This window comes from Schistocerca serialis, chromosome 3 (genome assembly GCF_023864345.2).
Source record: "Schistocerca serialis cubense isolate TAMUIC-IGC-003099 chromosome 3, iqSchSeri2.2, whole genome shotgun sequence".
Taxonomy (NCBI): Eukaryota; Metazoa; Arthropoda; class Insecta; order Orthoptera; family Acrididae; genus Schistocerca; species Schistocerca serialis.
Genome location: NC_064640.1, coordinates 866,683,824 through 866,708,832, shown reverse-complemented (window position 1 = coordinate 866,708,832; position 25,009 = coordinate 866,683,824). Strand labels below are relative to the sequence as shown.

At 41.3% G+C, this 25,009-nt stretch overlaps 1 protein-coding gene across 2 annotated transcripts in view; it reads left to right on the top strand.

Moving 5' to 3' along the window:
* Positions 1 to 25,009, top strand: part of LOC126471007 (uncharacterized) — a 131,832-nt gene that overhangs the window by 22,215 nt on the left and 84,608 nt on the right. For both annotated transcript variants that reach the window (XR_007586288.1, XM_050099061.1), the window contains exon 2: positions 1,810 to 1,934. Coding sequence is in view for 1 of the 2 variants with exons in the window: in XM_050099061.1 (XP_049955018.1) it covers positions 1,838 to 1,934 (97 nt within the window). In the remaining variant the exon portion in view is untranslated. The remainder of the gene's footprint in view (positions 1 to 1,809; positions 1,935 to 25,009) is intronic.

Genomic DNA, 25,009 nt, shown 5'->3' with positions numbered 1-25,009 from the left:
ACTTGCTTAGACAGTGGCGCTTTTTCTAGCTTGGCTCAATCTCTGAGACAAGCATACAACTAGTGGCAGGATCAACCAGGGAGCTGCGTCAACTACAGCCGTCAGCCGGCCGCCCGGGAACGGCCTATAGTAGCCAGTGCGGACTACCATACCCAGAAAGTGAGCGGCAATCCTCTTTCAGCCGAAGTAACATGGACGATAAATAGTTTGGACAAGAAGAGAATAGAAGCTTTCGAAATGTGGTGCTACAGAAGAATGCTGAAGGTTAGATGGGTAGATCACATAACTAATGAGGAAGTATTGAATAGGATTGGGGAGAAGAGAAGTTTGTGGCACAGCTTGACCAAAAGAAGGGATCGGTTGGTAGGACATGTTCTGAGGCATCAAGGGATCACTAATTTAGTATTGGAGGGCAGCGTGGAGGGTAATAATCATAGAGGGAGACCAAGAGATGAATACACCAAGCAGATTCAGATGGATGTAGGTTGCAGTAGGTACTGGGAGATGAAGAAGCTTGCACAGGATAGAGTAGCATGGAGAGCTGCATCAAACCAGTCTCAGGCAGGGCTGAGGACCACAACAACAACAACATAGCGTTTACTTTAAGAGCACACACTTTGCTGTTCTTGGACTGAACTGTCAATTGTTTCATCCACGTTATAAATGTGATGAGCAGCATGAATTTGATTTTCTTGCACTGCTTTAAGGATATCAGAAAACTCGTCTATGCTGACATTGTTAGAAACTTATCTTCTAGCCATCGAGGTAAGCTTCCTAAGACAGATATTAGAGTGCTGTCTTTGGCTGCCATATCTGTCTTTGTAAAACGGTGTGGTATTTTGTTCACCGCAGCTAACTGGAATGCTAATATCCATAGATCGTTCACTATAACTCTATAAAATCGCATTTCCGTTTCAAAATCATAATCAGGGATTTCTTATTCTTGTTCTTTCTTGGACACACACCACAAACTTCCCAACTGTTTGACACCAACTTCATTTACGTTTGTTCCTATAGCTCTTCTTTTATTAATTATTTAGAAATCGTGACAAAGAGATAGAATGACAAACAATAGATTTGTAGATAAAATGATTTAGAAGTAAATATGGAATATTGTGTGTGAGAGTAACTAATATTTAGGGGATTACTACCTTGGCCACTCTTCTCGACGATTAATGTGGCTACTTTCCCTGATCGGACGCCATGTCGGCATTAGTAGTGCACAGATGAAATTATGATACCGAAAGAAATAACTAGGAACTACCCCAGCTGGCCAAAAGTCGTTGTTGAAACCTCGGTGTTATATGAAGGTATTACTCTGCGTTTAAGTGAGTTAAACAAGAATAATATCGACACCTTGCATGAGACGCCTGAAAGATTTTACTAAAAACAAAAAGAACAAGCTTCCTCTGTCTCACTCACTGAGAATAAACATGGTGTATATTAAAATCAGTTTGAGCACTCCCAACAGGCAGCAGCACTGTCCAGGGTAAGAAACATGCAATGACCACTGTCACTCACCTTCCCCTACTTCCGGAATTGACGGCATTTCGTGGTAGAACCCATTTCATCAGTAGACTGAAATTTGAAGCATACCAGCGATTAATAAATCTGGATCACTGAATTAGAACTGAACTCGTCCCATACCAAGTACATGTTTAGCATTTTACTGCCGCTAAATGCAGTCCATTTTTTATAAACTAAGAAAGAAAAGGAGATCATTGGCAATTTAAAATTTCAGGTCTTCCACTATAAATTTCTTCAAGCAGAAGAGTTCATTTTTATAACTATGGGCCTCTTTTTTTCCAGGACCTCGACGAGTAACGAACTAAGCGAAATGGTTGCTCGGGTGCTCCTTTTGGCCTTTATGCTGTTTGCCGTGGCCCAAGCAATTTCTCTCTACGATAACGTTTACGAAGAAGAACCAATCTCTGGTAAGTATATTTTACATTACCTATTATTCTCTTGTTTCCATTGCTGTATTTACTGCACGAGTAAGCGAAGCACGTGGACGTGTCTGTGTGCGAGCAAATTCTCGATTTGTATGTATGAGAGAATATATACAGGGTGAGTCACCAAACATTACCGCTGGATATATTTCGTAAACCACATCAAATACTGATGAATCGATTCCACAGACCGAACGTGAGGAGAGGGGCTAGTGTAATTGTTTAATACAAACCATACAAAAATGCACGGAAGTATGTTTTTTAACATAAACCTAGGTTTTTTTAAATGGAACCACGTTAGTTTTGTTAGCACATCTGAACATATAAACAAATACGTAATCAGTGCCGTTTGTTGCATTGTAAAATGTTAATTACATCCGGAGATATTGTAACGTAAAGTTGACGCTTGAGTACCACTCCTCCGCTGTTCGATCGTGTGTATCGGAGAGCACCGAATTAAGTAGGGATCCAAAGGGAGCGGTGATGGACCTTAGGTACAGAAGAGACTGGGACAGCACATTACGTCCACATGCTAACACCTTTTTATTGGTCTTTTTCACTGACGCACATGCACATGACCATGAGGGGTGAGGTACACGTACGCACGTGGTTTCCGTTTTCAATTACGGAGTGTAATAGTGTGTGTCCCGACATGTCAGGCCAATAGATGTTCGCCGGCCGGTGTGGCCGTGCGGTTCTAAGTGCTTCAGTTTGGAACCGCGTGACCGCTACGGTCGCAGGTTCGAATCCTGCCTCGGGCATGGATGTGTGTGATGTCCTTAGGTTAATTAGGTTTAAGTAGTTCTAAGTTCTAGGGGACTGATGACCACAGATGTTAAGTCCCATAGTGCTCAGAGCCATCTGAACCAATAGATGTTCAATGTGGTGGCCATCATTTCCTGCACACGATTGCAATCTCTGGCGTAATGAATGTCGTACACGCCGCAGTACATCTGGTGTAATGTCGCCGCAGGCTGCCACAATCGTTGTTTCATATCCTCTGGGGTTGTAGGCACATCACGGTACACATTCTCCATTAACGTACCCCACAGAAAGAAGTCCAGAGGTGTAAGATCAGGAGGACGGGCTGGCCAATTTATGCGTCCTCCACGTCAGGGTAATGTACATGTGCGTCAGTGAAAAAGACCAATAAAAAGGTGTTAGCATGTGGACGTAATGTGCTGTCCCAGTCTCTTCCGTACCTAAGGTCCATCACCGCTCCCTACGTAATTCGGTGCTCTCCGATACACACGATCGAACAGCGGAGGAGTGGTACTCAAGCGTCAACTTTACGTTACAATATCTCCGGATGTAATTAACATTTTACAATGCAACAAACGGCACTGATTACGTATTTGTTTATATGTTCAGATGTGCTAACAAAACTAACGTGGTTCCATTTAAAAAAACGTAGGTTTGTGTTAAAAAACATACTTCCGTGCATTTTTGTATGGTTTGTATTAAACAATTACACTAGCCCCTCTCCTCACGTTCGGTCTGTGAAATCGGTTCGTCAGTATTTGATGTGGCTTACGAAATATATCCAGCGGTAACGTTAGGTGACTCACCCTGTATATACGAGGATTGGAACTTTAAAAGTGGCAACTGTTTATTTACAGCTCGTACAAAGTAGATTTGTGTTTCAAAGTTTTACTGGCCTTCAAAGTAGTCACCAGCATTGTGTATAACCCGTTGCCAGCGATGTGGAAGTCGTAGGATAGTCTTAGCAGTGCCAGATGAGATGACAGTACGAGCGGCGCGGTCTATGGCCCGACGAATTTGTAGTAGTTCTGAAGTTAATGCCGTGAAGTGTTTCCTTCAGTTTAGAAATCGAGTTGAACTTACGAGGGCTTAAGTCACGGGAGTGCAGTAGGTGGTATAGCACTTAGCAGCCCCATCAGTCAAACAAATCAGTAACAGCTTGCACTGTACGTGCTTGAGCACTGTCCTGCAAAATGATGGCCAGGTCCTGCAGAATGTGTCATCACTTCTGTCTCTGAGCTGGTAGTAGGTTGTGTACCAAAAATGAACAGAGAAAGAAGTGATGACACTTTCTGTAGGACCGGATCATAATTTTGCAATACAATGCTCAAGCACGTACAGTGTAAGCTGTTACTGATTTGTTTGACTGATAGGGCTGCTAAGTGCTATACCACCTACTGCACTCCCCTGATTTAAGCAGTTCAACTCGATTTCTAAACTGAAGGAAACACTTCACGGCATTCGCTTCACAACTGCTACAAATTCGTCGGGCAATAGACCGCGTCGCTTGAACTGTCGACACAACTGGCACTGCTAAGAGTATCCTACGACTACCACATCGCTGGTAACGCTTTTGTGTGTGTGTGTGTTTGTGTGTGTGCGTGTGTGTGTTCGTGTGTGTGTGGGTGTGGGTGTGGGTGTGGATACGATAGTGTGAGAGAGTGAAAAAAATAGAGACAGAAAAGATGGGTGTGCAATTAAATACGTACAGGTGAACAGGTGACCTGCCTCATGCATTACATAAGGTTGGTAGTAGGGAAGGAGTATGATCGACTGTGATTTATTGTTAGAATTCTAATAAGTGTAGCTCATCTACAAAACAGGCTGCTTACAGAATACTAGTGTGACCCATTCTTGAGTACTGTTCGAGTGTTTTGGATTAAAGGAAGACGCTGAAGCAATTTAGAAGCGTGCTGCTAAGTCCGATCAACACGCGAGTATTGCGGAATGCTCTGTGAACTCAAATGGGAATCCCTGGAGGATCCAACGACGCTGTTTTCGCGAAACACTATTGAGAGTATTTAGAGAAACAGAATTTGCGGCTGATTGAAGAACGATTCTACGGCCGTCATTTCACGTAAGGACCGCAAAGACAAGATGAAGAGAAATGAGGGCTTGTTCGGAGGCATGAAGATTGTTGTTTTCCCTCGATTCATTTTCGAGTGGAATAGGAAAGGGAAAGACTAGTAGTGGTTTGTGGAGTATGTAAGCAGATGCAGCTGTAGATTGCTCTGTTAAAATGAGCCTGCTGTCTGAAAGAAATGTGATTATTGCCTGGTTATTGCCGATTCTCTGAAGGTAGCTGGTATGTAAGCAAATCTTAAAACGTGTCACTCGCTTGCGTGGATGGCATGTCAGTATTAGACGTATCATCTCAGTAGGTTATATCTCAACTTCTTCATCATGAACCAGTGTAACAGTAACGGCAAACTCTACACTGCATGGGAGCAGAGTGAGAAAACCAAGGCACAAAAAATAATTTATTGTATTTTGAGAAAGTTACAGATTACATGGATATAAACTTGCTATGCACAGCATAGCACGGATGGACTTATCAGCCAGAACATTGTGGTTACGATATAAACCCGTCCAGGCGATAGCAGTGTCAGCTGGCTTGGAATGACTGCTAGTCAGAGACATGCACGGTGCATGTAGTATCAGTGAGCATGACGTACGCATGTAGAATGGGGAAGGCGCACTATCTGAGTTTGATCGTGGGCAGGTTGTGATGGCCCAGAGACTCGGCACGAGAATTTCGGAAATTGCACGACTTGTCAAATGTTCGAGGAGTACTATGGTTAGTGTCTTCAACACGAAATCAAGATGAAACGATGTCCAGATGTCGTGTGCTTTGGCGGCCACCCTTCATTACAGATTTCGGGCATCGTAGGCTGGGCAGACTGGTGAAACAGGATAGGTGGTGAACTGTATGGAACTAACATCAGACTTTAATGGGCCTCCGCAGCTGACGACCCATGCATGTGCTATGACATCGGCAACCACCACTGAAGTGGGCATGTAACCATCGGCACTGGACGTTAGCGAAGTGGCAGAGCATTGCAGGGTCCGATGAATCCCGATACCTTCTTCATCATGCCGATGGGAGAGAGCGAATCCGTAGGCTTCCAGGAGAACCACTCCTTGACACCTGTACTGCGGGACAGAGACAAGCTGGCGGCCGCTTCATTGTGTCCTGGGGAACATTCACGTGGGTGCAAGGCGCTATGATGGACAAGGAGTATAGTACACTGGTTGCAAACCACGTACACCCCTTAATGACGGTCATGTTTCCCAACAGTAGTGGCAGTCCTCAACAAGATAATGCGCCATGTCACAAGGCCCGGAGTGTGATGGAGTGGTTCGAGGAACACAGTGGCGAGTTCCAATTGGTGTGTTGGTCCCCCAACTCGCCAGATCTAAACCCGATCGACCACATCTGGGATGTGATTGAACGTGGGGCCAGAGCTCATCCTCCCCTCCCCTTACCCCTCCCCCGAATTTATGGGAATTAGGTGAGCTGTGTGTGCAGATGTGGTGCCAACTCCCTCCAGCGAACTACCAAGGCCTCATTGTTTCCATGCCACGATGCACCTCCGCTGTTATCCGTGACTACAGTGAACATACCTGCTGTTAGGTAGGTGGTCATAATGTTCTGGCTTATCAGTGTGTAGGTAAGATTTTACAGAGAAGGACTGGCCTAGCAGAGATACAATTATGAACCAGGAAATGTGTTCCCAATTTGCGAATACAGGACTACCACAGCTATACAATTTACTGGAAACAAATGAAAATTTTTGCTAGACCGGGACTCGAAACCGAATTTCCAGCTTTACGCAAGAAGTCGCCTCAACCATTTAGCCTATCCCATCACTCTTCAGGGACATACACAAACTTCCACATGTCTCAGTGTCTGCTTCCCACAGTGATGTGATTCCCGTACAGGTAGCGACTTATTTAGTTTTCTCGTGAGGGTGCTTTGAAAGCGCAGTGTCTGTATTTATCGATGTCTGTAAAGTTTGATGCAGTGTTTCTTAGGACATACATGCATGCGGTTTCACCTGCTGGATTAATAACACCAACGCTGCATTCACTGACCGTTTACTCTCTCAAAAGTTAAAAGTTTCATTGCATCTAAAAGGGATGTAAACTGTAAACGCTAACTTCAGTGTCTTAAAGGCTTTAGAAACATTTTCAACCGTTTATGAGTTGTTCTTGGCATCCTAAAGAACACCCATGAAAACTGCTCACTGCTGGATGGCCTACAGTAAAGCCGTCATCACCACGAAGGTTGTTTTGGACATCACAGTGTTTTACTAAGTATGGTCCACACTGGACTCGCATTCCGGAGGACGACGGTTCAATCCCGCGTCCGGCCATCCTGATTTAGGTTTTCCGTGACTTCCCTAAATCGCTGGAGGGTTCCTTTGAAAGGGCACGGCCGACTTCCTTCCCTAATCCGATGAGACCGATGACCTCGTTGTTTGGTGTCTTCCCCCAAACAACCCCCCCCCCCCCCCAAGCATGGTCCTGTTGGCGGTGGAATGCCATTTCCCTCCCCTTACCTTTGAACTGGCCTACTCAGCCAGTTATAGGGGGCCATACAGTTTAACTTTTACCGAGAACCACGGTCCTACTCGCCAATCTCCACATTAACAAAGATTGCCAAATGTGAAAGAAGTGGTTAGTGATAAACGAAAATCCTAGGATAGGCTGGGGATGGAAATTGAGAACATTGGACGAAAAGTCGGCGCTTTACCAATGAGACACCGAGCAAATTACCATGCGTAGCTGTTGGTCTTAAAAAGTTTCCCATTTTCCAGCATTTGTGGTCAGTTTTCAGAACCTGTATAAAACTGGTATCGTCTGAAGATCAGGACGAATATTACAGCTGTTTTCGTCCACTCATTGTTTGGTACCACTCTCTCGATTTCCAAACTTTGCGAAAGCTATCCTGCTTACTTTGCTGGACTGGAACTCGTGCCTTCCTAAACGACTTTCCACTGGGCTCCCATCCAGTAGGATCACGATTTAAATTCCTGCCCGGCAATCCAGATTCAGTTTTTCCGTGGTTTCTCTAAATAGCTTAAGGCAAATATCGGGATGGATCTTTCAGAATGGACACTGTCGAATTCTTTTCTCATCCTTCCACAGTCCGAGCAGGTGCTCCTTCCTTAACAATCTCGTCGTCGGCAGGTCGTTAAACATTAACCCTACAGCACTAACGAGGGAAAAAGGTTACACTGCAACTAAACAATCGTAAATTTTACTACTCCAAATTTTATTCAAAGCAAACTATAATTTGTAGATTACGCTCTAGTTAACTGCAGTTATTGGATCAGTAACGATATGTTACACAGAAATTAAGTACAACATGCGCTAGTTTATACCCAATAATAACAATTTTACTGCTCAAAATATTATTGGAAACGAAGTCATAATTTATGTTTTACACGAGCTACAAAGTATTATAACTCCAAGAGTATTTTACAGACAAGATGGGCAGAGACGCTTCTGCTTTCGACACTATTATTACATTCTAAAGAAGACCCAGCTCGATCTTCCTTCGTCACAGTGCGATTCTTCTTCCAATTCCTTGTTAGCTGCTTCGAAGTAAGGGTCTACATCACTGGCATCTGAACACACACACTAAATTACCGAATATACACTCCTGGAAATTGAAATAAGAACACCGTGAATTCATTGTCCCAGGAAGGGGAAACTTTATTGACACATTCCTGGGGTCAGATACATCACATGATCACACTGACAGAACCACAGGCACATAGACACAGGCAACAGAGCATGCACAATGTCGGCACTAGTACAGTGTATATCCACCTTTCGCAGCAATGCAGGCTGCTATTCTCCCATGGAGACGATCGTAGAGATGCTGGATGTAGTCCTGTGGAACGGCTTGCCATGCCATTTCCACCTGGCGCCTCAGTTGGACCAGCGTTCGTGCTGGACGTGCAGACCGCGTGAGGCGACGCTTCATCCAGTCCCAAACATGCTCAATGGGGGACAGATCCGGAGATCTTGCTGGCCAGGGTAGTTGACTTACACCTTCTAGAGCACGTTGGGTGGCACGGGATACATGCGGACGTGCATTGTCCTGTTGGAACATCAAGTTCCCTTGCCGGTCTAGGAATGGTAGAACGATGGGTTCGATGACGATTTGGATGTACCGTGCACTATTCAGTGTCCCCTCGACGATCACCAGTGGTGTACGGCCAGTGTAGGAGATCGCTCCCCACACCATGATGCCGGGTGTTGGCCCTGTGTGCCTCGGTCGTATGCAGTCCTGATTGTGGCGCTCACCTGCACGGCGCCAAACATGCGTACGACCATCATTGGCACCAAGGCAGAAGCGACTCTCATCGCTGAAGACGACACGTCTCCATTCGTCCCTCCATTCACGCCTGTCGCGACACCACTGGAGGCGGGCTGCACGATGTTGGGGCGTGAGCGGAAGACGGCCTAACGGTGTGCGGGACCGTAGCCCAGCTTCATGGAGACGGTTGCGAATGGTCCTCGCCGATCCCCAGGAGCAACAGTGTCCCTAATTTGCTGGGAAGTGGCGGTGCGGTCCCCTACGGCACTGCGTAGGATCCTACGGTCTTGGCGTGCATCCGTGCGTCGCTGCGGTCCGGTCCCAGGTCGACGGGCACGTGCACCTTCCGCCGACCACTGGCGACAACATCGATGTACTGTGGAGACCTCACGCCCCACGTGTTGAGCAATTCGGCGGTACGTCCACCCGGCCTCCCGCATGCCCACTATACGCCCTCGCTCAAAGTCCGTCAACTGCACATACGGTTCACGTCCACGCTGTCGCGGCATGCTACCAGTGTTAAAGACTGCGATGGAGCTCTGTATGCCACGGCAAACTGGCTGACACTGACGGCGGCGGTGCACAAATGCTGCGCAGCTAGCGCCATTCGACGGCCAACACCGCGGTTCCTGGTGTGTCCGCTGTGCCGTGCGTGTGATCATTGCTTGTACAGCCCTCTCGCAGTGTCCGGAGCAAGTATGGTGGGTCTGACACACCGGTGTCAATGTGTTCTTTTTTCCATTTCCAGGAGTGTATTAGTGCCAAAATAAAAATCAGCACCATTCATATTGTGCTAATTTCAGTACCTAATGAAGATATTAGCACTGAAGAGAGCCAGTGTAATAGACTAACTGTAACTGCTTGATATTTCACCTAAGACGACACACTAAGATAAATTCAAAGCGATAAAACAAATGGTTCAAATGGTTCAAATGGCTCTGAGCACTATGGGACTTACCATCTGTGGTCATCAGTCCCCTAGAACTTAGAACTACTTAAACCTAACTAACCTAAGGACATCACACACATCCATGCCCGAGGCAGGATTCGAACCTGCGACCTTAGCAGTCCCACGCTTCCGGACTGAGCGCCTGAACCGCTAGACCACCGCGGCCGGCGATAAAACAAATATACCGATTATTATAAAACAGGCACACTAGTACTAAACATTCCTAATATTTACGATAAAAGCACCAGTGTCAGCAAACCACTTTACTCAGGCAATAAATAATTCAGCCACTGTTAACAATAATGTTTGCCATGAAGTTACTCAAGAGCACATGTCGCTCATGCGTCCAGGAACTGCAAAGAAATACCATCTGAAATCGAGAATTTTACCGGGTTTTAGTAATCTAGGATTCAGCTTGTTTCGTTTTCAGATTAGGGTTCTGCATGAAGTATGAGGTTATACCTATTTGCAAAATAGTAAAGATTCACAAGCAACATTTCTCCCATCACAGTTCCCTGAGACACACTCTTAATTTCCCACTTATATGTTAATAAATATAGGTCGATGTTAATTTATTTTTGTGTAACTCTTCCTAAATAGTCAGCTGCGTAACTGGAACATATATCCGCCACTCATAGGAGGAGGCGGGGTAAAGTTTTCACTCTAAGGGAAATTCAACTCTCACCAAACCATAGTTATTGATAAAAGCTTGCCGCTTACATAATCTGAATCTACGAATTATAAGGCATCACACAAAATAATTGCAAGTAATAAATATATAATGAATAGTAAATACACACATTTTATGAAGCCTTGCATAGTGACTACTTTTCCCAACTTAACGGGATGAAGTCACCAGTGTGGACACACAAACTCCGGAAATTGACCCCAAACCTCTATCGGCTGAAGTAACGCCACCGGCTTAGCGCCTTTCTTTAAGTGAAAACACGTTGATGGTCTTGGACTGAACTGTCAACGGTTTCATCCCTATTACAAATGTGATGAGCTGGATGAAAGTGCTCTTCTCGTACTGTTTTCAGAATATAAAAAAAACTTCTCTACTTTGATGTTGTTAAAAGCTTGTCCTGTAGCCATCCAGGTAGTACTAGTATTAGGGCACAAATTCAGATGACGGGAGGATTTGGAAGGAAATCGCCCGTGCTCTTTTCAAAGGAACCATCACGCCATTTACTTCTGCGATTTCAGGAACTAAATAAAAACCAAACCAGAGTGGCCAGAGGGGGATCTGAACCGTCCTCCCTAATATGAGGCAAGTCGAATAACCTCTCCACCGCCTGACTCGGTGGCGTCAATTGGAATGCTAATCTCTATAGATCGTTCACTTGAAGTCCGCAGAATCGCTTTTCCACTTCCAAAACGTAGCCAATGGTTTCTTTTTACTGTTCCTTATTGAACACACCAGCTGAGAAATCGGCGTTGCCCGGACATTTATTTATTCCTGTCTTCTATTAGGCCATCTCCACTTCTCTTCTCTCTCTATCCATTTCCTCTGGTCCCTTTTCTTTGTCCACACCTCTTGTCCCGTCTCTCTGTCTATGCACATCCGCCTCCATCCTCTCTCTATCCAACACTTCTCTTTTTATCCACCTATCCTACTTCATCACTCTATAAACCCCCCTGTCCCTGTGCATCACCTCCACCCCTCCCTATCTTTGTACATCTCCACCACCTCCTCTCTCTATCCAACTCCTCCTGCCCCTCTCTCCGTCAATCTCATCCACCTCCCTCTCTCTCCACCTCTTTCTTTTCTTGTCCATTTCTTCCTCTCCCTTCTCTCTCTGCATTTCCCTCTCCCCTATCTCTGTCAGTCTCCTACTCCTTCTATCTGTGCCTGTCCCCTCCTTCCCCCTCTGCCCATTTCTTCGTCCTCTCTTCTCTCTCTCTATGTTATTAAACTCGCCCTAGTAGGAGTCTCGTGGTTCTTACCCCTATACCATTTCTTTTCAGGTTATAACTAATGTTGTGTACCAAATTTGATTGAAATCTTACCAAGGGTTTAGGATGAGCTTTTTACCTGTGGTTTTGCTAACATACACGCATGTCAAATATATTTCATACATATTTAACAAATTTCATTCCTATTTGTGCACATATTTCACCTGGATGTCTATCAACTTTCGCCCTGTGATTTCATTTTCACGCAGCTTGATGCTTATGACGTCGTATCTTCTGAACTCTGTGCTATACATTGATATAATTTTGCAGGTATATCCAGTGGTATATGTGCCTACTGTCTGCGAAATACGTTGTGAATAGAGTTAGTAGTACAGAAGAAATAAATTAAAATGTCATGCGTGTTGCGACGGTTTCTCGCGCATTTCAGTATTTATGACGTCACATTTCCTCAGCTATGTGTTGTAAAGTCATATATTTTTCTAGATACATTCAGCGGTATATGTGGATACTGTTTGTGATAGAATTAGTAACAAAGAAGTAATATATTAAAATGTAATACGTGACGCGACAGGTTTTTCTCACGTCTCACTTTTTGACGTCGTATCTTCTGACCTATGTGTCGTACAATGATATATTTCAGTAGGTACATTCAGCGCAAAATGTAGATGCTACTACGAAATTTTTTCGAATAGAGTTAGTAGCAACGAAGTAATAAATTCAAACGTCTTGCATGATGCGGCAGTTTTTCACGCATTCAGTGTTTAAGACGTATCTTCTGAATTACGTGTCGTACAATGATGTACTTTTTCTGGTACACTCAGTAGTACATGTGAATACTGTCTGCAAAACGTTTCACGAATACAGTTAGTAGTCAATAAGCAATAAATTAAAACGTCATGGTTGATGTGTCAGTTTTACTGCATGAAACGCGAAAATGTAGTAAGCGATAAACTTTTTCTCCTTTCATTATTTTATGGGGATCTCCAGCGGGAAACGTTTCGTATAACTTTGAAATTATGTGAAAGGTTTGCTGCAAGTCTCTAAATTCTCTCTTCCTCAAATACTGGATAAATGAAGTACGGATGGTTTCGTGTCTTGAGCTACACTGCTTTTTCACTCCCGCCCCATCCCCTTTCACAGGTGAGTGGTTCTTACCCCCACGGTGATTATTTCCAGGCAATTAATGAAATGAATGCCAGTTTTGGTTAAAACGATCCAGTGGTTTACGAGGAGATGTAGAACAACATAACGGAGTGGCGATAGGAAGTCCGTTAAATTAACGATGCCAGATTCGGCGGGGCTAAGGCAAAAGAAAAAGGAGAATCATGTCGACGACGAGGCTACTAGAGGAGGAGCACAAGTTAGGATTTAGGAAGGAAATCGGTCGTGCTCTGTCCTAAGAACCATCCTGGCCTTAGCCTTAAACTTGAAATAATGGATTGTAGACCACCAGCTGCACCAACACAACTTTATGCCTCTACTGGTTTCGGTTCATAAAACCATCATCACTGAAGTGCTATAACAGCTCAGTTAAACACAATGTACGACAAACAGACAAATTAATGTTCTGAAAAGTTGTAGTTGTAAGGTCATTTACAAAGATGGACATTGGTGAGTAACACTTTTATATAGGTACAACGGCACTTCAATATGAATTTGCCACTGTCTTATCTCAGGTCGCCTGTTCAGCTGAGTCGTAACGTGTTTGCCTCACATGTAGTGGGCCCAGGTTCGATTCCCGGGCGGGCTGGGAATTTTCTCCTCTCGTAGACTAGGTGTTGTGTTGTCCTCATTATCACCAACAGGCAAGTCGCCAAATGTGGCGTCCCCTGAAATAAGACTTCCAATCGGCGGCTGAACTTCCCCGGATTGGGCCACCAGGCCATCAATGCCACACAATCATTTATCTTTTTGTCTTATCTCACGCAATATTTGCCAATCATTACAACAACTTACACTATGTGATCAAAAGTATCCGGACACCTGGCTGAAAATGACTTACAAGTTCGTGGCGTCCTCCATCGGTAACGCTGGAATTTAATATGGTGTTGGCCCATCCTTAGCCTTGATGACAGCTTCCACTCTCGCAGGCATACGTTCAATCAGACGCTGGAAGGTTTCTTGGAAAATCATAGCCCATTCTTCACGGAGTGCTGCACTGAGGAGAGATACCGATGTCAGTCAGTGAGGCCTGGCACGAAGTCGGCGTTCCAAACATCCCAAAGGTGTTGTATGGGATTCAGATCAGGACTCTGTGCAGGCCAGTCCATTGCAGATGTGTTACTGTCGTGTAACCGCTCCGCCACAGGCCATGCATTATGAAAAGGTGCTCGATCGTGTTGAAAGATACAGTCGCCATCCCCGTATTGCTCTCGAACAGTGGAAAGCACGAAGGTGCTTAAAACATCAATGTAGGCCTGTGCTATGATAGTGCCAAGCAAAACAACAACGGGAGCAAGCGCCCTCCATGAAAACTCTGCCACACAATAACACCGCCATCTCTGAATTTTACTTTTGGCAGTACACACGCTGGTAGATCACGTGCACCTGCTATTCGCCGTACCCTCACGTTGCCATCGGATCGCCACATTGTGTACCATAATTAGTCACTCCACATAACGTTTTTCTACTGTTCAATCGTCCAATGTCTACGCTCCTTACACCAAGCGAGTCGTCGTTTGGTATTTACCGCCGTGATGTGTGGCTTATGAGTAGCCGCTTGACCGTGAAATCCAAGTTTTCTCACCTTCTGTCTTACTGTCATAGTACTTGCAGTGGATCCTGATGCAGTTTGAAATTCCTGTGTGATGGTCTGGATAGATTTCTGCCTATTACACATTACGACCTTCTTCAACTGTCAGCGGTCTCTGTCAGTCAACAGACGAGGTCGGCCTGTACGCATTTGTTTTATACATGTCCCTCCACGTTTCCACTTCACTATCATATCGGAAGCAGTGGACCTAGGGATGTTTAGGAGTGTGGAAATCTCGCGTACAGACGTATGACACAAGTGACATTGAATCACCTGACCACGTTCGAAGTCCGTGAGTTCCGCGGAGCGCCCCAATCTGTTATCTCAAGATGTCAGGTCGCTGATAAGGAGTACCTGGCAGTAGGTAGCAGCACAATGCACCTAATATAAAAAACGTATGTTTTTGGGGTTCCCGGATACTTTTGATCACATACTGCATGTCAGAAGACCATGGCTACAAACTTGGAATACGATAATCATACTCGTCAAGTTATGTCTTATATCACGGCCAAGTGCCAAATGTACCACCATAGGTAGAGCTCACAAAAACATACTCTTTGGTCTTTGATGGTCATATGTTTTTGTGAGTTCTGTTTATCATGCTATATTTCGCACTTTGCTGTGATATAAGACGTAAATTAACGAGTATGATTACTATATTTCAAGTCTATGGTCGTGAAATTCTGACATAAGTTATTGTAATGATTAGCAAATATTGTATGAGCCAAGAAAGAAGCAAATTACTAGTGAACTGTCATTGTACCGATATGAATGGGTAAATCACCAATGTCAAGCTTTGTAAGTAACCTTACAACAATAAGTTTACAGAACATTTGCCTATCGTTCTCCGTGTATCCTACATCTTGTTTATTGCGTTGTTACAGTCCTCCAGTGATGGTGGTTTTATGAACCGAAACCGGTAAAGGAACAAAGCTATGTTGGTACAGCAGGTGGTTTGCAATGCATTATTTCAAGTACTTGACAGCTTTAGACTGTTGCTTCAAGAAAACTAGCTTCAAACGTTCTGGGGAAGTAGCGAGAAACCCAAATCATGATGGCCAGAGGGGGATTTGAACCGTCATTCCTTCGAGTTCAGCGCGTTCAAATGGCTCTGAGCACTATGGAACTTAACATCTGAGGTCATCAGCCCCCAAGAACTTAGAACTAATTAAACCTAGCTAACCTAAGGACATCACACACATCCATGCCCGAGGCAGGATTCGAACCTGTGACCGTAGCGGTCGCGCGGTTCCAGACTGTAGCGCCTAGAACCGCTCGGCCAGTCCGGCGGGATCCAGCGGGTTACTAGAACACCATCTCGCTCCGTGAACTTCACAGAGCTCTACAGGGAGGGGGAGAGCTAGTCCTGGTAGTTATGCTAGAGAGCTCTTATGAAGTTTGGGACGTAGGAGAGACGAATTGGCACAACGATTTTAGTCTAGAATTTTATATAGTTTAGAAATTTATATAGGTGGAACAACAGGCCAAACAAAATACTAATCTGGCCGCTGCTGTGAGAAGTTTATCCCGAGAGGTAAGTTTCCAGAGTACACTCTGGGTGTCCATGAGAAGGTACTTTGTTCAATATACTTAATATAAATTAAAGTCCCCTACAGCGTTTTTCTGTATATGTATGTCAACTAATCTCAGGAACTATTGTTGGAATTTTAATACGGTTTTCACTAATAATAGACTCATTGACGAGAAACGTTTCTGTATATTGTACTAGTATATAAAGACAAGGCGTTGTTTAAGGTTGTCACCAAAAATGTCTAAAAGTACTTCACCGATTTACTTCAGATTTTTACATGATTCTCTAATGAACAGATATATTTGTATCATACATAAATATAAATCTAATGTAGAAAGGGGAACATTGTTACCAAAAATCTCGAAAAATTTTTGACTCATTTACTTCCAATTTTTACACGACATACTAATGAACATTCGGATGGACATAGACTACAAATTTTTAATATATATAATATTTAAGTATATATTAATTTATGGAGGCGAAGCGTTGTTACTAAAAATCTCGAAAAGTTCTCGACCGATTTACTTAAAATTTTTTCATCATACTCTAATCAACACACACTCTGACATATATATATATATATATATATATATATATATATATATATATACGATAATATATATATAATATAATAATAGCTTGAGATTTTCAGATGTTGGATGAAACTTGTGAGAAAATTTTCAGATCTAGTTCTGTTGAATGATTTTGATGACAATCTTCTCTTGACAAACACTATAATTAAGCTGCAATCAGTAGCACATAATGTTTTGTCCAACTTCACTTTTAAGGAGTAAAACACGCCCCGAAAGGTAATTTGGCATATTAGGTTTGGAGGGAATATCTTCGAAACGATGATATATAAAACATGTTTCTCGTAGAAAAGTTGATATGTAATTAACGTTATTGAAAACTTTACAATAATAACGATAATATATATATATTTATATATATATATAATTACTAAAAATCTCGAAAATTTCTAAATGATCTACTTCAAATTATTAAACAATACAATAATAACATTCAGATGGACATAGACAATACATTTTTAAACGACAATGTAAAAGTTTTCTGTTAAAACCGACTGCGAGAGTGAAAATGCTGTGCTGTGCTGTGAAAATGTGCGGTTTCGTTTTCTTTCTTCCAGTTTCAACTACGACAGCAAGGCATGCAAACCATTAGACAGATTGGTTCTCACACATATTTTCCTTCTCCTTATACACAATTTGAAGCAAAAATTCTGTACAGAATAGTGTGCTGTTTTGTTTTATCCCTTGCGGTCGGTTTACCAGAAAGCACTAATAGTGTATTTATGGCTTGTCGACTCATGATTAGAACACTAATCCGGAATCTAAAACGTCCGAAACTTTCTAACGCTACCTATTTGCAGATTAAAACTATGGGAAATACTGTCACTGAAGTTACTATCCTCCCAGGTCCACCAGCTAAAGAGGTCACTTTTATACTCTGTGTAACAATGATTCCAACCGATTTACGCATTCATTTTAAGTGACTTCTTTTCGCAATGAAGGTTTCGTTTGCAATGATTTTTGAGCACAGTTAAAAAAAACTGGAGTCAGTAGGAGCATACTGGCGATTTTTTGTAGTATTCAGCCACTTATCATTTTTCCAGAAAAGCAGCAAACGGTGGATGAACAAAGCTTTACTTGCTCGTTTAATTTAATCTTGTGAATCTATGTATCTGTTATTTCAGAAACCGGTTATTTTGAGTGGTTTTAACAGTCAGATTAAACTGGCATGGAAAAAACCGATATAACAGAAAATCGGTTGTCTGAGCGATAACCGCCACTCCTAGGAGAAGATTGGCAGAGAGAGAGTGGGAGGGTGGAAGGACTTTAGGATGTATATCCAGTACCAGTACATATTTAGTTATCCGCCTAAAAACTACATCCAGGCTGGCTGGCTCACCAGCCCTCGATTGTTAATCAGCGATGCGGATTCAATCCGGGGCAGGTTCGCCTCCCCGTTACCCGGGAGCAGCACGTTAACGCTCTCGGCTATTTGGGCTTGCATATTTTCCTGTCTGTAGTTGCAGGCTGATCTCAGGAACTGCTGTAGGGACTGTGATACGATTTTGATTAATAGGTAGACTGACTCACGAGGAAGGATTGTGTGTATAATTAAATACTTCTGCGCCAGCAAGTTATCCGATTGTAGATACTTACAAGGAAACATTCCCAAGTGACAATAAACGATCTTGGTTAAACTTGTGGGTGTGTAGAGGGGGCAAATGAAGTAATACTTTTGTTTTGTCCAACTTCACTTTTAAGGAGTAAAACACGCCCCGAAAGGTAATTTGGCATATTAGGTTTGGAGGGAATATCTTCGAAACGATGATATATAAAAAATGTTCCTCGTAGAAGAGTTGATATGTAATTAACGTTATTGAAAACTTTACAATCGAATTTTGTAGTAATTTGAAATTTTTGAAAACAAAATTCAGCAGTATTTCAAATTATCGTGTGTTATCTTCTAACTACCCTGATTTGTATCAGGCATATCTCACTATACTGGTAAGCCTTGGCGAAAAGAAGTCCATTATGTGCTACTGATTGCAGCTTAACTATAGTGTTTGTCAAGAGAAGATTGACATCAAAATCATTCAACAGAACTAGATCTGAAAATTTTCTCACAAGTTTCACCCAACATCTGAAAATCTCAAGCTACATACATTCATGTGTAATAAAGTTGGTTTCTGAAATACCATTTTTTGGGAAAGAAGCTGTACAAATGTGCTGTCAGAGCATTTTCAATATACCTAATTAAAATACCTGAACATTTATTATTTGTCTTGTTATTTATTTTACTTATATTTCTTTTATGTTTTAAATTTTTATTTTATGTTTTAGATTCATTTTTTGTTTTTTTAGTTTACTATTTTACGAACGCGTATGTTGTTAATTGAAAGTAATAAATAACTCATTATTATGATACAAGAGCATTATAATAATGATAATCCGTAAATAAATGTTTAAAACATAACGTTTTCGTACACCACGCACATAAAATGAAAGAAATTTCTTCACATATTATACATGACGAAGAACACAATATAAAACAAAATTCAGCAGTATTTCAAATTATCGTGGGTTATCTTCTAACTACCGTGATTTGTATCAGGCATATCTCACTATACTGGTAAGCATTGGCGAAAAAAATGGATTATGTACTAGTAACTGCATCTAACTATAGTGTCTGTCAAGAGAAGATTGACATCAAAATCATTCAACAGAACTAGTTCTGAAAATTTTCTCACAAGTTTCTTCCAACATCTGAAAATCTCACAACCTTCTTCCAACATCGAGCAGTATATGTACTATGTCTATACCTGTACCGTCGAGTCCTTTGGGATCATTAAATGAACAAGTTTCTTGTCATCGTGTATAATGTTCAAAACGGTTTTTTTTCAGTGGCCACCCTTCTTTCATAGTTTTAAAAGAAACTAATGGTGAATTTGGACCGAGAATTCGAGAATCTCTTTTGGAAGCTCCAAATGTCCTGACAGCATCGAAATCTGGTAAACAAACATCTGACAAATTCAAAAGATATTCTAAAGACACTTTCTGTCCCAGCGAGGAAGAAAACTCAGTATTATTGTTAAATTCTTAGGGCTGCCAATATGAAAGATCCATATAGAGCATCGTACCTCAGTACAAGGAAATTCTTCATTTGGTGGTCCCAAAGGGCTCGACAGCTTAGGTACGGTCCTGACATGGGTACAGATACCGATGTTGGCAGAACTTTGTGAGAAAATCTTCAGATCTAGTTCTGTTGAATAATTTTGACATTAATCTCCACTTGACAAACAATGAAATTAAGCTGCAGTCACTAGTGCATAATCAGTACTTTTCGCCAATGCTTAGCAATATACTGAAATAATACTAATAGAAACCAGGATATTAAAAAGATCACACACGGCAATTTGAATTCCTACAGTGTTCTTCATCATGTATATTGTGTGAAGAAATTGCGTTCATTTTATCTGAATGGTTTAAACAACGTTATATTTTAAAACATTTATTTACAGATTATCACTATTGTAATGATTTTTTTATCATAACAATGACTTAGTAATTATTTTTAATTGATGAAATACACATATGTTAAATAGTAAACTAAAAAACAAAAATGGCTGCAAAACAGTAATTAGAAATTTAAAATAGAAAACAAATATTATAAAAATAAATAACTTGACTAATAATGATTGTTTAGATATTTTAATTATGTATGCTGGCAATACTCTGACACCACACTGTGTGCAAATTATTTTTGAAAAATGAAGCTTGAAAGCATCTTTAATCTATGTTGTAACAAAAGTTTTAATTTTTCAAAATTAATTAACAGTGATGGGGTATTTTGTAAAATTTCAAATTATTAGAAAATTCGATTATATAGTTTTCAATAATGTTACTTACATACCAAATTTTATATGAGAAACGTTTTTTGTATATATTCCTTTCGAAAATACTCCCTCTAGACGTAATATGCCAAATTACCTTTCAGGGTGTGTTTCATCACTTAAAAGTGAAATTGGGCATAAACAAAAAATACGTACTGCGTTATTTTTCCTGCTCTACACACACGCCATGTTTCATCAGCATCGTTTATTGACACCTGAGAACGTTCCCTTGTTAGTGCTACTCGTCTGAAGCGGGGTTAGGTCGCTAGTTATTTCATAAAAATCGTCGCAGCAGATGCTTCTTCAGCTACGAGTCGCTAGTAGTTCTGCGAGTCAGTACTGCTGCACACGTGCGGTTCTCCCTCTTCCTGTGAGACGAACAATTTCTACTCGAGGGATCGACCGGGCTGCCTTACCCCAACCTGATATGGATGACAGAGGAATTGATAAAGGTGCAAACAGCGACGCGCACGGAACGTGAGGAAGCGAGCGCTGTGAAGAAAGAAGCAATTGGCAAACCGTGCCCCAGGTGGGCGTGGAAGCCGGAGGCCCGGGCGAGTCCAGAAATAGGGAGCAGCAGACTGTCGATCAGCCCCTGGCAGCGCCCACGCGCGCCCCTTGCAGAGCGTGCGCGACCGCCAAGCAGGGGGGCTTACCGCAGCACAGCTCCCCGGCAAACAGACCACAACACCCAGACTGCTTGTTTTACTTAACAAAGCCGGCGGGAGCGCATCGAGCCCCAAACTGAGACTGCTAAACACGACCGAACGTGATTCTAAGCTACCATCACAGGCAATGTACACTACCGCTCAAAAGTTTTCGATCACCTATCACACTTACGGATTTGCTGTTCAAACAGTTATTTCGTTCCGAATATTATATCATACCCATGTACTCATAATAAAGGAAGTGTAAACGTGTAAAGACTAAGCGCCTCTGTTGCACCTCAGCCGTCCTCAAAGGGTTGGGGAGTGTTGGCGCTCCCTTTGGGAGACGGGCAGAGCAGAGAGTAATGGAAGGGGAGCGTCGGCCGGCTTGCAATGCAGTATTTATATTTCGTATTACGTAAGTTAATACTTCCTGCGAACAAATATTACTAGCGTCAGATTCTTATTTCCGTGAACCAAGGAAACTCCTCCATCGTTGATTTGCTGTCTTATTTCACAAGAACTGACCAGTAGATCCTGTCAGTGGGAATGCTGAGAAACGTCGCGAATAATATGTCATCACACAGCCCCCGTCACCGATCACCCGCAGGGTTACCTGCTTACCAAACATTTATCAACCGTAATTGACAATAAACTGCTTGACAATGTACCGCCACTTTCTTGCACGACTGACTACAAAAACACATCGTTAACCACAGCCACTGTGAATGCACACTCGATATCTGCCAGGCTTCCGGAGTCATTTCGAGGGTACTGAGTTAGCTAGAAGTTGAATTCTAATGCGTGTTCAGTGGAGATAGTTGACCGGACATAAAATAAAGTGATATGAGTTCTGCCATTCTAATGAATAAGTGGCTGATTCACTGTGGTAACAAGAGATACCATGGAAGTGATTCACCTAATGTCTCTTCTCCTTCGAAAGTATACAGTTCTAATAAGGAAATAGATCCGAATTTAAACGAAATATTTTCTTCTTCCGCATCTTTCTCCTTTGCGATCAGCAAACGTTAGTTCTAAACGCAAAACCGAAGTGCAAAAATTGCAAGTTGATTGTCTGACGTTGGGCTTCTCAGCATTCTTCTGAATAATGAGGAACGACAGCAATGTGTTCTTTGTTTGGAGATTCTAGGCAACAATAGCCTGAAGTCTACAAAACTGAACAGACACCTGTAGACCAAACATCCAGGGCATGTAAGTGAACCCATCGCGTTTTCTAAGCGTCATGAGCGACAACTAAAAGAAAATGTCAGATTCCTCAAAAAACAGGAATCAGTTCCTAAAAGACAGCCCAAAGAGCATTTCTGGAGGTATCCTATTGCAAAATCCAATGACCACACATTATTGGTGATAATTCTTCCCGCAGCTGTCAAAACGTGCGAAATCACACATGGAGAAAGCTTTGTCCTGAGTCTGAAATCAATACCGCTCTCAGATGATGAAAAATCAATTACTACCACGTCTTCATGATAGCCCAAAATTTGTCTGACAACTTGGTGACAGTACTGATATCGGAAATCTTTTCCGGCTTCATGTTTTTAAATGCTAGTGTTACGAAAATGAAATTCACGAAGACCGGCTGGACCAGCTATTTTTTAAATCTGTGGAAGGGGCGAGTACAGGAGAAGATATTTTTATTCTTGTAAATTCGTTTTCTGTTTGTAAAAATCTGTCAGCAACAAACTGTGTTGGCATATTACAGATAGGGCGAAGGCATTTACTGGAACTCAAAGGGGGTTCATAGCAAGAGTGTGTGCTGTTTCTAATTCTGTAAAATTCACACACTGCATGATACACAGGGGAGCATTGGCTTCTAAAACAGTACAACCGGAAGTCAGTAAAATGCTGAACTCTATTAATACAGGATATTTTTCAATTAATTTTATATTTTTATTATATTTGAATTTTGTTGATAATTAGGCGTTTTTAATAGCAAACTTTCAAACTTGACATAAATAATGAATATAACTTTCTACGTATAATGACAATTTTTAAAGCTTGCAGAAGAATCTTTCTCTAGTAAATCTGCTTTTAATGGTTTGTTAACTAAGCAAACTGACATGTGACCATTTAATTTTTCCTTACTGTTGAAGTAGAGTAAACACATATCACAAACAAATTTTAATTCTTCATGTTTTGTAATTTGACTTGAAACAAGCCTAGATAAATTTTTAATATAACAATGGTGCGAATTTTCACCATTTTTCAAATAAAGCAAATTTATATGTTTCTATTTCTTACATTTCATAGCTTTTAATAGATACATTTGATATGTTTTGTCAAATGATTAAACATTAATAGACACATTATTTTGGTCTGAGTTTTTGGACTGTTAACAACTATTATAGACATTTCAAATTTTCAGGTTTCTAATCAGTATCAAGACCAACATTTTTATATTTTGTAACTTTACCTGCATTTTTGTCTACAGGAAACAAATCAGATTTTACATACATACTGGATGTGAATATTTTAATACCAGATATGGAAACGGAATTTGTATGGAGCTTAATAATGAGTTTACAGTTCTTTTGCAGAGAGATATTTGAAATTAATAATTAATTTTTTGAAGATGAAAAGGTTAAATTCAGATATAATGGTTTAAGAAAAAAGGAAAACAATAATACTGAATCTAATGATTTGGAATTTTCAGTTTAACTGAAATTTAATTTTTTTTTTTTTACTGTGAATAGGACATCTGAGGACCACATTCATTTTCAGTTTTTCATTCTTTCCTCTTTTATTGTATTCCAGTATGCTTTCATCTGTTCACTATGTATCTTCTTTCTCTCTTCAGACCATTTTCAACCAGTCTTTTTAGCTACCCTGCTTTCGAATCTTTCTATTTTCAATACTTTTTTGAGAAAGGCTTCTCTGTTGTTTATATCTACTGTTTTTGCATTGCTTCTTACTAAATCTTTTTTTAATTCATTGACCCAGTTTGTTGTGAACTTCTTACACCACAGGTATTCGAAAATCTTCTTAGTTAGTCTACTGTCTTGCATTCAAAATAAATGTCCAAAAAACATGAGTCTTCTTTTTCTCATTATGTTTGAAATATTTTCCATATTTTGGTATATTTCAGAATTACTTCATAATTTCCAGCCTTACTGTGTTTTGTGGTCCTAATATTTTCTTTATAATTCGCCTTTCTAGTACTTTTAGTTTATCTAAATTATGATTTAATGCCAGGCATTTTCTTCCACATTTGTATTCTGGCTTCACTATTGTGTTGTAATGCCTTATTTTTGGATTTTTGAATAGGCACATTTTATTGTAAAGGTTTTTGGTGATACCATATGCTCCCCCATTTCATGCAACCTTTCATCTATTGAAGATTTTTCCAAAGAATTACCTTGGATTATTTCTCTGAGATATTTGAAGTTTTTTACCCTTTCTATTGGGCCAATATTTGTTTTCAAAAGTTTTGAGGAATCCTTAACGTTTGTTAAAAATTTTGTTTATTCTGCAGAAATTCTTAAGCCAATTCTGCTGGCTATTTCTTCCAGCAAATTTATTTGTTATAGCAGATACCACATTTTCGGAAAGTATAGGAAAATCACCTGTAAATGCAAGACAGTCGATTTCGATCTGTTTGCTTTCTCTTCCTTACCTTATAGGTGAAATGTTGAGTTCAATAAGTTTTTCATTCTAAATTCTCACTGTTTTCTCTAACACACTATTAAAAAGAACTGGTGATGGGCCGTCACCTTGTCGTTCATCTCTTTTT